The sequence below is a fragment of the Pantherophis guttatus genome, chromosome 7 (assembly GCF_059756535.1).
Source record: "Pantherophis guttatus breed Tessera chromosome 7, ASM5975653v1, whole genome shotgun sequence".
Taxonomy (NCBI): Eukaryota; Metazoa; Chordata; class Lepidosauria; order Squamata; family Colubridae; genus Pantherophis; species Pantherophis guttatus.
This window is the reverse complement of record NC_142069.1, coordinates 21,425,043-21,440,392: the sequence shown is the minus strand read 5'-3', so window position 1 is coordinate 21,440,392 and position 15,350 is coordinate 21,425,043. Positions and strand designations below refer to the sequence as shown.

Below are 15,350 nucleotides of genomic sequence, written 5' to 3'. Positions count from 1 at the left end.
AGCACCGCTCCCTAGAGTCGGAAATGACTAGCACGTATGTGCAAGGGGAAATTTTACCTTTATCTCACTCTCAGAGCGGTCTAAACTAAAGCTGAATATGATATGTTGAACACACCTTAAAGATTAAACGCAATTACAGCTGGTTTGATCCATGAGTGAACAAAATCCCAAATCCATGGGTACTTTTATTAATCACTAGGGGCATGGTAGTTTGCCTGGTTAGGACTCTGGCTTGGAGGTTAGCAAGCCCAGGTATGAGACTTGAGTGCTGTGGTGGGATGGGGTGAGCTTTCGTCCTTCAGTCCAGCACTTGCTGTGGACAAGAAAGGAACCCCCAACTGGGCGTCCCTGGGCAGCAGTGATGTCATCAGCTAATCCTTTCAACCTAAAAATGCCTTAGTGCAGTGTTTCTCAACCTTGGAAGCTTGAAGATGGGTGGACTTCAACTCTGGGGGATTCTGGGAGTTGAAGTCCACCCATCTTCAAGCTACCAAGGTTGAGAAACACTGCCTTAGTGCTTCTAACATGGGTGGGATAAAATTAATGACTGAAGTCATGACTTAAACAGCTGACTATTTTTCAGACTTCATTGCTTCGTCTTGATCCCCTGATATTTGGACCTGATTTTGAGTATTGAAAATAACAGCATTTGTGTTACTTAATTAGGGGTTTAGAATTCAGAATATCAGAGGCACTTGTACAAGTTGCTTGTTGCGAGGGACAAAGCAAACAAGCCACTGGTTTCTTCCTTGAGCTCATCCCTTTCAGTGGGAAGGCATGCAGTAACTACCATGGCTTAGGACCTGGTTATCTACGGGACCGCCTGCTACCACCAATAGCCTCCCACCGACCAGTACGCTCCCATAGAGAGGGGCTCCTCCGGGTGCCGTCAGCCAAACAGTGTCGACTGGCGGCCCCCGGGGGAGAGCCTTCTCTGTGGGGGCACCTACTATCTGGAACGAGCTCCCCACGGAGATACGGAGGATCCCGTATCTGCGTACCTTCCGTCGTGCGCTCAAGACTTTCTTATTTCATCAAGCTGGCCTGACCTAAGTCTTTCCCCTTTTTAAATGGGAATTTTAAATTTGTTTTTAAATTATTGGGGTTTTAAATTTGTTCAGCCAAATTATTTAATTTGTTTTATTTTTATTTTAAATTTTGTATTTATATGTTTTATTCTATGGCTGTTCACCGCCCTGAGTCCTTCGGGAGTAGGGCGGTATATAAATTCAATAAAATACAAATACAAATACCAAAAGAGAGTATTGTTTTTCGGTATCCAAATGAAAAATACTAATTATTCTGAAACAGTAAACCCTTTCTTTCTCTTTATTATTAGGTATGGGGCAACCAAATTATTCCTTCCAATATGCAGATAAAGAAAGCAACAGTATTTCTCAACCCTGCAGCTTGTAAAGGGTAAGGTTCTTTATGTTGTTGGTTTTCCTAATTTTTAAACCATATGATGGAACAATTGAGGAATTAGGTATGTCAGATGTTACAAAGCGAAGGACTAGGGGTGATATGATAGCAGTCTTCTAGGATCTGAGTGGCTGTCACAGAGAAGAGGGGAGAAGCAGTAACGGGTGGAAGAGTATCAAAGAGAGATCCAATCTACAACTAAAGAGGAATTTCCTGCTCTTGCAGGGAGAACAATTAATCAATGGAACGGCTTACCTCTAGAAGTTGTGGGTGCTGCATCACTGGATGGAGGTTTTTAACAAGAGACCTGACAGCCAGTTATCTGGAATGGTGTAGGGCAGTGATGGCTAACCTTTTTGCCATCGCGTGCCAGGAGAGGGGGGGGCGGGGGAGGGTTGCGTGCGCACGTGCCCACGCGCATGCGTGCGCAACCCCCTCCCCCCTTCCCCCCACACTCCTGACACATGATGGCCTGGTAGGCCCGTTTTTCTTTCTTACCTGGTTCCAGATCCCCTCTGTGTATCTGGGAAGGGCAAAAACAGCCTTTCCCACTCCCTTGGAGGCCCTACAGAGGCTGAAAGGGCCCATTTCCCAACTCTCGGTGGGACAGGAAGTGACATTTTTTGCTGTCCCCAGCCTCCAGAACCTCTCTAGGAGTCTCTAGGAGCCTCTCTAGGAATCTCTGGAGGCTGGGGACAGGAAAAAAGGTCACTTCCTGTCCCACCGGGAGCCGGGAAATGGGCCCTTTCAGCCTCCGTAGGGCCTCCAAGGGAGTGGGAAAGGCTGTTTTCGCCCCTCCCAGATACACAGAGAGGATCTGAAGCCAGGTAAGAAAGAAAAATGGGCCTTCCCCACCCCGCCACCAGGCCCTCCAGAGGCAGGAAACAACCTGTTTCCCTGCTTCTGGTGGGCCCAGAAGACCCGAAAATCAGCTGGCCGGCGCGCGCATGCACCCCAGAGCTGAGCTGGCGTGCCCACTAATATGGCTCTGCGTGCCACCTGTGGCACGCGTGCCATAGGTTCGCCATCCATCGGTATAGGATCTTGAGCAGGGAGTTAGACACTAGAAAATTTCCAAGGTCCCTTCTGACTCCATTATTCTATGTTCTACCTTCTGATTGTGGTCATGAGTGAGAATGGCAAGTGAACTGCCTATGACAGTGTTGGCGAACCTTTTCGGCACTGAGTGCCGAAACAGGGAGGGCGGGCGGGCATGCACGTGCTCACGCATGCCAGAAACCGGAAGAACAATCACCCGGTGCACATGCAAATGCCGGGCAGCTGCTCTTCAGGTTTCTGGCATGCGCATGCACACCGGCCACCTGGTCTTGCAGTTTCTGGCACGCATGCGTGCGCGAAGGCCAGTTGGCCGGTACACATGTGCGTGAAGACCAGCTGGCTTGTGCACATGTGCGTGAAGACCAGCTGTCTGGTACACGTGCACGCTGGGAAGATGATCTTCCGGTTTCTGGCGCATGCATGCGCACTGAACAGCTGCTCTTCGTCCAGAAACCGGAAGACCAGGTGGCTGATGGGCATGTGCGCACTGGAAACCGGAAGTGAACGTGAACACCAGCTGGCCGGTGCGCCAGAACCCGGAAGATCAACAGACAACGGCTCGCATGGCCGGAGAGATGGCTCTGTGTGCCTCTTCTGGCCATCACGGGCCTATGACTTACTTAGTCAAGCTTCCTATATCATGTAATCCAAGCCAACTTGGCTTGTTCCAGAGTCTTTTTTTTATTTTGTATGACACAAAAAGTGTGGGTAGACAACTCCAGAGAGCTGATTCGTTATGCAACTTGCAGGATAATTGGTTAGGATTGTTGGATAACTAAGGCATAAATATAACATGTCATATGCAAATGTAATCATACTCCGAATATCATTCCATACGAAATGGGTATGCTACAAATATTCAGTCCCTTTTCTTAGACTACTTCCAAAGAGCCCCTTGTGCAAAAACTTATTGTTCTTCCTTAGTAAGTGGGGTTGTAATTATTTTAGCAGGTTGCTGGAAATCTTGCCTTTTTTTCCCTGTTAGATTTCTCACATATTTTGTTTGGGTGGGGAAGAAACCCCGATTTGCCTAAGAGGTAATTTGAAAAAGGAGCCATCCTTGGCCCAGCTGTGCCAAAGTAACTGCTTGCACACCCTCCCATCCGTGGCAACAGTCACCTCTGGTCCAGCTGCAGTCATGTTATCCTACAACAGCCACTTGCCCACTCATCAGCTTGCTTGCACCAGGGACTCACAACATCTTGCCAGCTTCCCCACTGACTTTGTTTGTTGGGAGGCTGGCAGAGTTAGGGGTCCCCACTTAATGACCCCACTAATTGCTTAATGGCACAATGGGGATGGCTGGGATTTGCTGTTGCTAAGCAATATGGTCATGTGACATTGCACTTCTTTAGAGATGGAAATTCCAGGCCCACTGTTCACCAAGGATTACCTGTGGAAGATTTTAGAAATCTTCTACCCCGTTTCCCCGAAAATAAGACACCCTCTGATAATAAGCCCAATCACACTTTTGAGCACATGCAAAATAAGCCCTCCCCAAAAATATTTAAACGCATGCGTAGCCGGTCCCCTCCACTTCTTCTGGTTAGGGTTAGGGAGACAGAGCTGGAAATCAGGTAAGACAACAAGAGGAGCCCTGTCTTGCTCCACGCGCCCCAAAATAATAAGACCTCCCCGAAAATAAGACCAAGTGCTTATTTTGGGGTTCAAAAAAATATAAGACAGGGTCTTATTTTCAGAGAAATACAGGTATCTATGCAAAGAGCTCCTTCATAGCAATTGAATTGATAGGGGTTGGGTAGCTCTCCTGATTTCCTAGCTTTTAGAATATTGTGATTTATTTGCGATTCTACAGAATTATTCCTTCGTCGTGTAAACCCAAATATAATTTGAAGCAACATAGCCAGGCACAGGATTCAAAACCATACTTATCATATTCTGGGGTTGTGTAAACTCAGACAAAACAACTTTTTACTCTGGACTCATATTTCCTTGACCATCACTGCTCAGGCTTCTGTTTTTGTTCTACGTTTTGCCAGTTTTCTTTGTTTTCCTTCATGTGTAAAAAGAAGATTGATTGACTGATGCCTTTATATCCCTCCTTTTCTCTGAAACTACAAGGTACCCTGTTTCCCCCAAAATAAGACCTCCCCTGATAATAAGCCCAATCAGGCTTTTGAGCGCATGGCAATAAGGCCAAGCGCTTATTTCAGGATTCAAAAAAATATAAGACAGGGTCTTATTTTCGGGGAAACATGGTAGTTTGGGTGTCTATGCTAATTTCATCCCCACAACAATAGCTCTATTGGCATGGGTGTCAAACTCGCCATGTCACGTGACATTTTGTGACGGTTTTCCCAGGGGTAAAATGCACTTACCTTCGCTACCGGATCAGAAATGTGAGTGCGCACGCCTCTTTTGCGCTTGTGCAGAGGGTCAAAAACGGGATGTGATGATGTCCTGGTGAGTGGGCGGAGCCTCCCACCGCTGCCTCTACCGCCTCTTGCAAGCTGGATAGATCCAGCTGGATTTCACCACTGGTTTTTCCCCTTTGCGGAGCTGGGGTGGGCGTGGTCTGTGCAGGTTGACACCCCTGCTCTATGAAATGAGTTAGGTTGAGAGATAGCGATTACCCCAAAGGCATCCTGGGAGCTCTGAGATCTAGCAGCTAGTAATACATGGCTATCTGTAATCTTGGATCAACAGGTTATCGATTTTACTTTATTGGCTTTGTATAAAATTAAACGCCGATATAATCCATGTTGTCATCAAGACAATCATTGGAAAAGATATAAATATGTTGATTGAAAAATATTTCTGAAGTCAAAATATCTGGTTTATTAACAGGTTTTCACTACAGAGCTTCCTGGATATATATTCCCCCCCCCCCATATAATTAAACCATTTCTAAACAAACTGCCATTCATTTAGGGCTCTGAATGGAATAATATTCTTGGAAACTATATAAATTGAGGTTTTTTGCTGCAACGGGATAACCAGAAATAAATCATGTAAATGCAATAGCAGAAGGATCAAAAATAGATTATGTAAATGCAGTACCAGAATAACAAAAATAAATTATGCAAATGCAATCGCTCCAAAACATTTCTATCCCTAAACCTAAGAATCTCTCAGTCATATAAAGTGGCTATTTCTATGCAAGTGAATTTGAAGAAAGATAATATAATCTCTTAGCAGCTGAATGAATGACTCACCATAAGGAACGCCCAAGTAAAATAATGTTATATTCAAGTCTTCTTTTCTGTATTTTTCAATTTCCCAGCTTTTAAAAACTTCCCAGAAAGCCTTTGTCTCTTGATTATAAGTATTCCATGAATCTGTTGTATAATACTGCAGGCACATAAGTTGCTGCTTTCCTAGTTGATTCTCTATTCGTGAGCTGTCCACATGCATCTTACCAATTTAGCTCTCCTTCAGATCATAAGTGTTCTGAAAATCAAACCATACATTTGTTACATGGAGGCTTGTGGTACCTTGGATATTTTTTTGCTGACATAACGGTACTTCTGGAATGTCCTTTCTTATCTAACAAGTCTACAAGAACTTTCCAAAGTTGTGGCTAATTTTTTTCCTTTAGTTTTTTTCTCTCTCTTCAGTTAGCCTTATTTAGCCTTGCATTTCCTACAGTTGCCCAACACAAATTCAATACATTAACTTAAGCATAGGGGAAGGGAAGGGTTTTCCTCGCACATATGTACTAGTTGTTCTCGACTCTAGGGGACGGTGCTTATCTCCGTTTCTAAGCCGAAAAGCCAGCACTGTCTGAAGATGTCTCTGTGGTCATGTGGCCGGCATGACTAAACGCCAAAGGCGCATGGAACGCTGTTACCTTCCCACCAAAGGTGGTCCCTATTTTTCTACTCGCATTTTTTATGTGCTTTCGAACTGCTAGGTTGGCAGAAGCTGGGACAAGTAACGGGAGCTCACCCCATTACGTGGCACTAGGGATTCGAACTGCTGAACTGCCGACCTTTCGATCGACAAGCTCAGCATCTTAGCCACTGAGCCACCGCGTCCCTATAAGCATAATAAACACATAACAATGATTTTTCATCCCAATCTCTGTGAATCACACATAAAGGTATTGCATCTGTGCAGAAACCGCGTCAGAATAATTTCTAGCTGAGTCTTTGGCCAGCAGCCTATTCCATAGGTTCTCTTTCCACTCACTTCCTTTTCACTTCCTGCAAGCATTTGCGCCGTTTGGAATCAGAAGTAGCTGAATTTCTCTTCTCGTCTTTTTTCTTCTTTTCAGCATCTTCCATTCCTCTTTTGTAGTCTACTTTTCTGCCCTGGAGATTCAGTTGGCTGTGACAATGCCTCTCCATCAATTGTGTCTAGTAGCTATTAATGTTTTCTTTGGAAAAATAGTTTCCTGGTTCCTTCACCTTCCTGCTAATAAAGAAGATCGGACGCTGGTGTTCCACAATGAGTTAGTTTGCTTCTCAAAACAAATCAACCCGGCAAATACATAAGTGATTATACTTTATTTACTTTATTGCAAGTTCTGTAGCTTTATACAGAGAAACCTGAGATCTCTTCCAGAAAGTCTGAAAAAGTATTAAAGATCTTCCCTTTAATAAGGAATGATACTCTAGGTCCATGATGGTGAATCTATGGCACGCATGCCACAGGTGGCACACGTAGCCATATCAGTGGGCATGCCAGCTCAGCTCCGGAGTGCATGTGTGCACCGGCCAGCTGATTTTTGGGCCCTCTGGGCCCACCAGAAGTATGGAAACAGGCTGTTTCCTGTCTCCGGAGGGCCTGGGGGGGGGGAGCCCCGTTTTTCTTTCTCACCTGGCTCCAGATCCTCTCTATGCATCTGGGGAGGGTGAAAACAGTCTTCCCCACCCCCTTGGAGGCGGCCCATTTCCCAACTCCTGGTTGGACAGGAAGTGATGTTTTTTGCTGTCCCCAGCCTCCAGAACCTCACCCTGCACCCGCAGGGCGGGGTGCATAGAATTATGGGTGTGGGCACCCATAATTGCGCGCGAACCTCCCTCACCCCCCACCCTTCTGGCACGCGATGGCAAAAAGGTTAGCCATCACTGCTCTAGGTTATGCAAAATATGAAGATAATGGCTTCCTGCATGGAAAAGTACCATAGATTTCTCAATCAGTATCCAAGATGCTGATCTTTGTCCAGATTCAGTCCGGTATTCAGCCGGTTCAGACCAGTTCAGGCGAACCAGTAGCAGAAATTTTAACTGGTTCGCCGAATCGGGAAATACCACCTCTGGCTGGCCCCGCGCCAGCTGCTTGCATCGCCCAACCCCACCCCGTGCTATATATGTTGCCTTCACCAAGCAGTCCAGCTAATCGCCTCGCCTCTGCACCTCGCCTGCTCTGCTCACCAAAGGTAAGCATGTCTCCTGCTCACCCTTTGCCTTGGGTTGGACTTGGGGCCCAGGGATACACCATTCCCCGAGGCCCCGGAGCCTCCGCCCGCTCGCCGTTCGACTTGGCCAGGTCGGGGAATGTGCCATTCCCCAGTTATGGCCTTCCTCTGGGCCTCCATCCGCTTGCCCTCTGCCTCGCTCACGTTTGTCTGCGCCTTGGTGGGGGTACTTCGATGCAGGGGGGATGGGGGACCATATAGGGACAGGCTACAGGAGCTGCCTTTTCTGCCAGTTCTGTGAGCGTGGCTTGGTGGGGTGATGTTGCCTTGGCCATGCCCACTCAGTCACATGACTTCCACCAAGCCACGCCCACAGAACCGGTAGTAAAAAATTTTGAATCCCACCACTGTCTTTGTCCCAATGTTTCTGTACTAGCAGAAGTTTTTCATTTTTTAATTTATCTATATGACAGGCTATACTGCTGGATTTCATAATCATCCTTTGAAACAGGGCAAGTACAATAAAGAAATGTGAGGTTTATATCAAAACAGTGCTCACAATCTCCCAGTTTCCAGCCTGATGCCTTAACTACTATGCAAAACTGATTCTCTGAGATACTCTTAGGATAGGATAAAAGCATAATTTAATTAATAAAGTATATATCTATTGTTGATGTCATCATTGCCTGATATATTTCTTCATTAATCTCCTTTCCCACATATTTGTGTTTATTGATGAGAAATGTGAATTACAGGCATTTTAGAAACTATAGACGGATGACTCATTTGACATATAAAGAGAAATGTCAAATAGCTACTGGGTTTAACTGATAAAAAAAGACTTGTTCCCTTAGATGATGGCTTCTGTTTGGTTTTCTTGGCTGCTAGATTTTGCTAGGGACATATTGAATATCATCATCATCATCATCATCATTATTATTATTATTATTATTATTATTATTATTAATTTGACCTTTCTGCTTTAACGCAACTGATTTGAACAAAAATCTCATAAATTGTCCGCACTTTTTCCTTTCTAGCAAAGCCAGAACTCTTTTTGAAAAGAATGCAGCCCCAATTCTCCATTTATCTGGTCTGGATGTGACTGTGGTGAAGGTAAAAACTAAAAAGAGTTTTTCAGTGTCTTTTTCCGGCAAAAAAAAAATAAAAATCCTTCTTTTGGTATATTTCAGCCACAACCCAGTTTTTCCTAGGGGAAAAAAGAAAATAAACCCTAGTTGATAATTGCTATTTTTTAAAAAATAAAATAAACCATATCTTTTTTTTAAGGAAAAAGCTACATCTTTAATTATTAATTAAAGTATCTGAAGGACAGAGAGAATCAGGGGTGGGCTTCAAAAAATTTAGCAAGGGATTCTCTGTCTGGTTGCTGGGTGGGCGTGTCCATGGTGGGTGTGTCCTAGTCAGCCTCCTGCACCCAGTGGGGGGTGTTTTTGCCCTCCCCAGGCTCCGGAGGCTTTCCTCAAGCTTCCGGGAGGGCAAAAATGGCCTCCCCAGGCTCCGGAGGCCCTTTGGAGGCCAGAAACAGGCCCATTTCTGGCCTTCCCAAATTTCCGGTAGGCCCGTTTTTTGCCCGCCCCAAGCCTCTGTGCTGCACTTACCTGCATCCAAAATGGTCCGTGTGGGGACTCCTGGGAGGGGCGAGGTGGGGTGGGCAGGGCCAGCCCGGAGTGGGATTTTTGAGTTCTCCGAACTGCACAGAATCTTAGCTAGAGTTCTCCCGAACCCCTGCGAACCCCCAGCAGCCCACCCCTGGATATAATATAGTATTTTGGAGTATCAGCTATTTAATCCCAGTATGCAGGCAGAAGAGTTGGTAATTCTGCTTTAAGAAGCAGAATATAAAAAAACCCCAAAACTACTACGAAGTATTTGAGATTGGTTTTAAGAATGGTATTTTGCCTCTTTCAGAATATATTCATTTGGAAGGTTTGAGTTTGGTGATGAAGTTGTTAAAAATGAATGGAAGGGGAAACTTGCAATTGTTAAGCTGTGCTGAGCTAGTATTGTAAAGGTTATATGAAGAATATATTGCGTGGCTTTTCATTTGAAGCCAAAGAGTGCTAAATGCAATGTTTCTGTGACCTTCCTTGCAACTCAGACAGATTATGAAGGGCAAGCAAAGAAGTTGTTGGAACTGATGGAAAACACCGATATGATCATCATTGCAGGGGGAGATGGAACAGTGCAAGAGGTACTGTAAGAATTTATTTACCCATCTTTTCTCCAGCACCTAATCTATATTGAAAATTTTTGATTATGGAAGTTCTGGGTTATTGTAAACTTTTGAGTTATCAACTAGAAGAGATTATCTGTTTGCTAAATCTGCAGATTATCTCAACCTATGGGCTCACATATACAAGACATCTTCAGATATGTGTGTGTGCATATTTGTGTTTAAAATAAGTATTTCTCCATTCCTTCCTTCCTTCCTTCCTTCCTTCCTTCCTTCCTTCCTTCCTTCCTTCTTTCTTTCTTTCTTTCTTTCTTTCTTTCTTTCTTTCTTTCTTTCTTTCTTTTCAGGTTATAACTGGGCTCCTCCGAAGAGCAGATGAGGTAAGGTATATTTTTCTAAGGCAAACTTAATTTCAGCACAATCTAGTTTTGTTTGGTGCTTAAATGTTCTTGAAGCTATATGGTAGAGGAGATACATATTCTTCATGCTATCTTCTCCCAGCCACTTGGAAAACATATTTTGCCCTTTCTCCTATTTCTGTGATGATACTAGATTATACATCGCCACTGCTTAAGAACTTCCTCCACCTATTCCTTTTTTTTGTTTAGTGGGATGGCATTGAAGTATTTCTCATAAATGCTCACTCATTTTTTCAACTTTACCTTGTATAATAAAAGTGTCACAGTGTTATTTCCTGTAGCCCAAAATTATTCTGCGCAATAGTATTCTGGAAATGCAAGTCTTAGTCCCAGGTAACATCCTGCCTAATTAACTCCCAGGTCAGAAAGACAAGAAACCCAGACTTCCCCGTTGTGAGGTAGGAGAAGAAAATCAATTGAGGAAGGGGACTGTAGTAGAGAATTTAATAATAGAAAAGTGTGTAGGCAGAAATGATGGAAAACCATAATGAAATAAATTAGATTTTTGAGAAATGGTGCCACAAGCTGCAATAATCTGCAGAGATACAGGATGCTGTGGTTACATGGTCATTAAACTTGATTTGCTACAATTCTTCAAAGAGCACAGGTTATGTTACTATAAGGATGCCTGTGGGTGCTCCATTACTGTGGCTTTTACTGTATCTTACCGAGTGTGATTTCTAGCCAACAGTTTATGGCAGCCAGTACAGGTAGTCCTTGATTTACAACAGCTCGTTTAGTGACCGTTCAAAGTTACAACAGCACTGAAGAAAGGAACTTAGTTGCAGCATCTCACGGTCACATGATTAAAATATAGATGCTTGACAACTGACTCATATTTATGAGTCAGTTGTCAAGTTGTCAAGGCTCAAGGTTAGCTCAGCCTTCCATCCTTTCTAAGGTAGGTAAAATGAGGACCCAGTTTGTGGGGGCAATAAGCTGACTTTGTATAAAATATACAAAAGTATGAAGGCTATTGCTTAACACATTGTAAGCCGCCCTGAGTCTCCGGAGAAGGGCTTCTGGGGGTTCGGCAGGGTTCGGGCGATCCTCTAGCCAAGGATTGCCAGGGTTCGGCAAACTCCCAAATGCCACCCCTGGCTGGCCACGCCCACCCTGCCCCTTCCAGGAGTCTTTACGTAGCCCGTTCATCATTCCAGATAAGTGCAGGGGCCACGCAGAGGGTATGGTAGGGCAAAAACCGGGCCTATTGGAGGTTCTGGAAGTTCAGAAATGGGACTGTTTCCAAGGCTGTTTCCAGACAAGAAAAGTCATAAAATGGGGCAAAACTCACTTAACAAGCTGTTTTCACCCTTCCAGAGGCTCGAGAAAAGCCTCCAGAGCCTCGGGAGTGTGAAAAACTGGCCTCCTGGAAGTTCTGGAAGGCCTCCAGACCTCGGGGGAAGCAGTTTTCGCCCTTCCAGAGGCTCGAGGAAAGCCTCCGGAGCCTGGGGAGTGCGAAAAACTGTCCTCCCGGAACTTCCGGAAGGCCTCCAAACTCTGGGGGAAGCAGTTTTCGCCCTCCCGGAGGCTTAAGGAAAGCCTCCGGAGCCTAGGGAGGGCGAAAATCGTCCCCTTTCCCACCGTGGTGCAGGCGGCCGACTAGGCCACGTCCACCATGGCCACACCCACCCCAAAACGGGGCAGCGGACCCGTTGCTAAGGGATCTGAAGCCCACCCCTGGCTGTAGTGTCCCAGAGTCATATGATCCCGTTTTGCAACCTTCTGACAAGCAAAGACAATATTCACTTAACCACCGTGTTACCCAACTTAACAACTGCAGTGATCGACTTAACAAACGTGGCAAGAAAAGTCGTAAAAAATGGGCAAAACTCACTTAACGAATTTCTCACTCGGCAACATAAATGTTGGGCTCAATTGTGAGATCTACCTGTATATCCAGGACCGCATTTGAAACTTCAAATTCTAAGCCACCATTCATCATGTGATTTCCCACCCACCCCCATTTTTTTTAATCAAATCACTCCTGTATCCATTCTGTGTCCCCTTCTGTTCTTTCCCTCTAATCCAGTTGGCAGAGATAAAGATCCATTTGCAAATATGTGTGTTTAAAAAGAGTTGGTTAATTGTGTATTCATGTTCAACCAGCTTGATTGCCAGGGCGCTGCTGAACTTTCTTTTTTACTGGGAAAGATGCTTTGAATTACAGTGTTTATTTTTGTCTCTACTTTGCTTGGAGACCAACAAGGCCTAAATGTTTCCTCTATGCCCCAGATGCTACCTTCCCCTTTATTATCGATAGCTGGTTCCCTAATGGAATCATATGTTGTTTAGGGCATGTGTGCCAGCTTTTCGTAACAATGTGCCTAATGATTACCAAAGCCTGCTTTGGAACCAGTTGACGCTTGGAGGGCTGTCATAATAATCTATTATTCCGAGCCGTTCTTTGCCACGGTCTCTCAGGAAGTGCCTGCCTGTTGCATTCCATGGAGAATAGGTGGAAGAGGGTGGGATGATATTAAGCAAAATTGTGCTTCGTGAAAAAGTGAGTTGAATTCAGTTGACGGGACTTGTTTTGTTCTTGTTCCCAGGCAGCTTTCAGTAAAATTCCCATTGGATTCATTCCTCTTGGAAAGACCAGCACTTTAAGTCATACACTTTATACTAAGAACGATAACCAAGTCCAGTAAGTATGAATTCATGGTAAACATCGATGGAAAACCCATTTGCTTTTTCATTACTTTTAAAACAGCATGTTTCATTTTTAATCTATTTGTATTTCGACCTTCCTTTAAAAAGAGTTTTGCATGATATGGACCCTGTTGCTTTTCTAGCAATATTATGAAATCTGTTGTTCTGAAAGAGTGCCTATCTATTCCTTAATGAAGATACAAATCTCCATCTGACAGCTTAAAACCTATTATGAAGATCATACTAAGACATAGTATGTTTTATTTGCTTTTGGCTTGGTGGTTTGGCTTGGCTTTTGTTTTACAAAACCAATCCCCCCGCCACCCTTTCGATCTCTCTGATCCCAGCTTGGTGACCTTGCTGAAGCCCCTCTCAAGTTAATAGCAATAGCACTTAAGACTTATATACCACTTCACAGTGCTTTACATCCCTCTCTAAGCAGTTTACAGAGTCAGCATATTACCCAATGGTGAAATCCAAATTGTTTTATTACTGGTTCTGTAGGAATGGCTTGGTGGGTGTGGTGTGGCTTGATGGGCGTGGCCGGGGCAGGATACTGCAAAATCTCCATTCCCACCCCACTCCAGGGGAAGGATACTGCAAAATCCCGATTCCCTCCCCACCAGACAGTTATAGAGGTGCAGATAACAGACTCAATAATTCCTCTGTAGAATGGCCTTCCCTGTGTGTTGATTCTGGGGTTGTCCTTGGTTTTCTGAGTTCTGGGAAATAAGATGTCATTGAAGATGCCTAGGGAAACAATAGCGCATTAAGTCCAGTTAGACTCAAGAAAGAAGCAGTCTCCAGTTCTCAGTCCTTTCAAACATTCCAGAATGATAACTGCAGTTGAAGGTGTATTCAAGGTCACCAAAATACCTTGCAAAACTAGAAAGCTTGCACTTCCTATATATAATGGTAGAGTTAAATTTCAAGACCTTTATTTGTTTGCTTGTTTGTTCAAATTTATTAGCAGGCCATTCTAGAAGATACTAGAAGAGATACTAGAAGATAGTTAGAAGACGCTGATTATATCAGGCTAGGCTGACACTCATTTGATCCCAAGGCCATCAACACTGATCAGTAACAATCTTTTGAGCATAATACTTTCCCAATTCTGCTATGAAAGATGTTTTAATTGGTGATGGATTTTACTACTGTATGTGTAAGGACTACATACTGTTGCTTGACTTTTACCTTATTCTCTTATTTTTTTCCCTAAGGTGTATCACTGATGCCACGTTGTCCATCCTGAGAGGAGAGACAGTTCAACTTGATGTATTGCAGATTAAGGTAGCAATATTTCATTTGTAAATGTTGTATTTGGGAAAATTATTTTTGTTTCTACACCTGCACATTCTTATTTTGGGTTGTATGCCATTCTGATTACTTATTTTGATAGAGACAGTTAATCTGAAATAGCTTGTTTAAAGTCTACACTATACAATAGTGTAGCAAATATACAATATATAGCAAAAGAATTGTTAAGGCATGCTTAAAATACTATTATAATACAAATAATATTACATATATCAGGGGTGTCAAACTCAATTTCATTGAGGGCCGCATCAGGATTGTGGTTGACCTTGGGGGGCTGGGGTGGGCATGGCAAGAGTGGGCGTGGCCAGGTCAACATCACTTGTGTCGGGCGACACCTGGGGTGGCCTGGGGGGGATCCATTGTCTCCAGTGGAGGAAAGCAGGGCGAGCACCAAACCCTTGTACACCAGAGGAGCCTTGCTGTCCATCTCAGGCCATGCGGAGGACCCCCAGATGGCAGTGCGGGCCAGTCAGAGGTGGGCTGCTGCCGGTTCAGACTTGTTCAGGTGAACCAGTAGTTCCGACCAGCGGCTGGGCCTGCCCACTCGCCCCGGTGCTATCCCGTCTTATATAGTTGCCATGTTTTTGAAGCCGCACTCATATTTTCAGTGCTGGGCGAACCGGTTGTTACATTATGTGACGCCCAGTCCTTTGGGGCCAGTCCTTCGCTGTTTCCAGGGCAGCTCCGTGGGCCAGATCTAACCATATCACGGGCCGGATGCAGCCCACGTGGACGTTGAGTTTGACACCCCTGACATATATGAAATGCAGTTGCATTCACATAGGTAGCACAAGGTATTTGCTTTGTTATTTAGCTAGGCAATTCTGCTTTTAATTTTGTAGTTGTTGGTGCAGCTGCAATTGTTGGTAAGATTGTCCACTGCCAAAGCATACAATTGATTTCATTCTGTGAAGGCATATCTTCTGGTTATCTATTTTTTGGCTTACCTGCTTTCATACAG

At 44.4% G+C, this 15,350-nt stretch overlaps 1 protein-coding gene across 2 annotated transcripts in view; it reads left to right on the top strand.

The window, feature by feature from the left end:
• Positions 1-15,350, top strand: part of AGK (acylglycerol kinase) — a 44,632-nt gene that overhangs the window by 13,071 nt on the left and 16,211 nt on the right. For both annotated transcript variants that reach the window (XM_034402694.3, XM_034402695.3), the window contains 6 exons: positions 1,340-1,419; positions 8,845-8,920; positions 9,927-10,019; positions 10,349-10,381; positions 12,973-13,067; positions 14,293-14,362. In XM_034402694.3, coding sequence (XP_034258585.2) covers positions 1,340-1,419; positions 8,845-8,920; positions 9,927-10,019; positions 10,349-10,381; positions 12,973-13,067; positions 14,293-14,362 — 447 coding nt within the window. The remainder of the gene's footprint in view (positions 1-1,339; positions 1,420-8,844; positions 8,921-9,926; positions 10,020-10,348; positions 10,382-12,972; positions 13,068-14,292; positions 14,363-15,350) is intronic.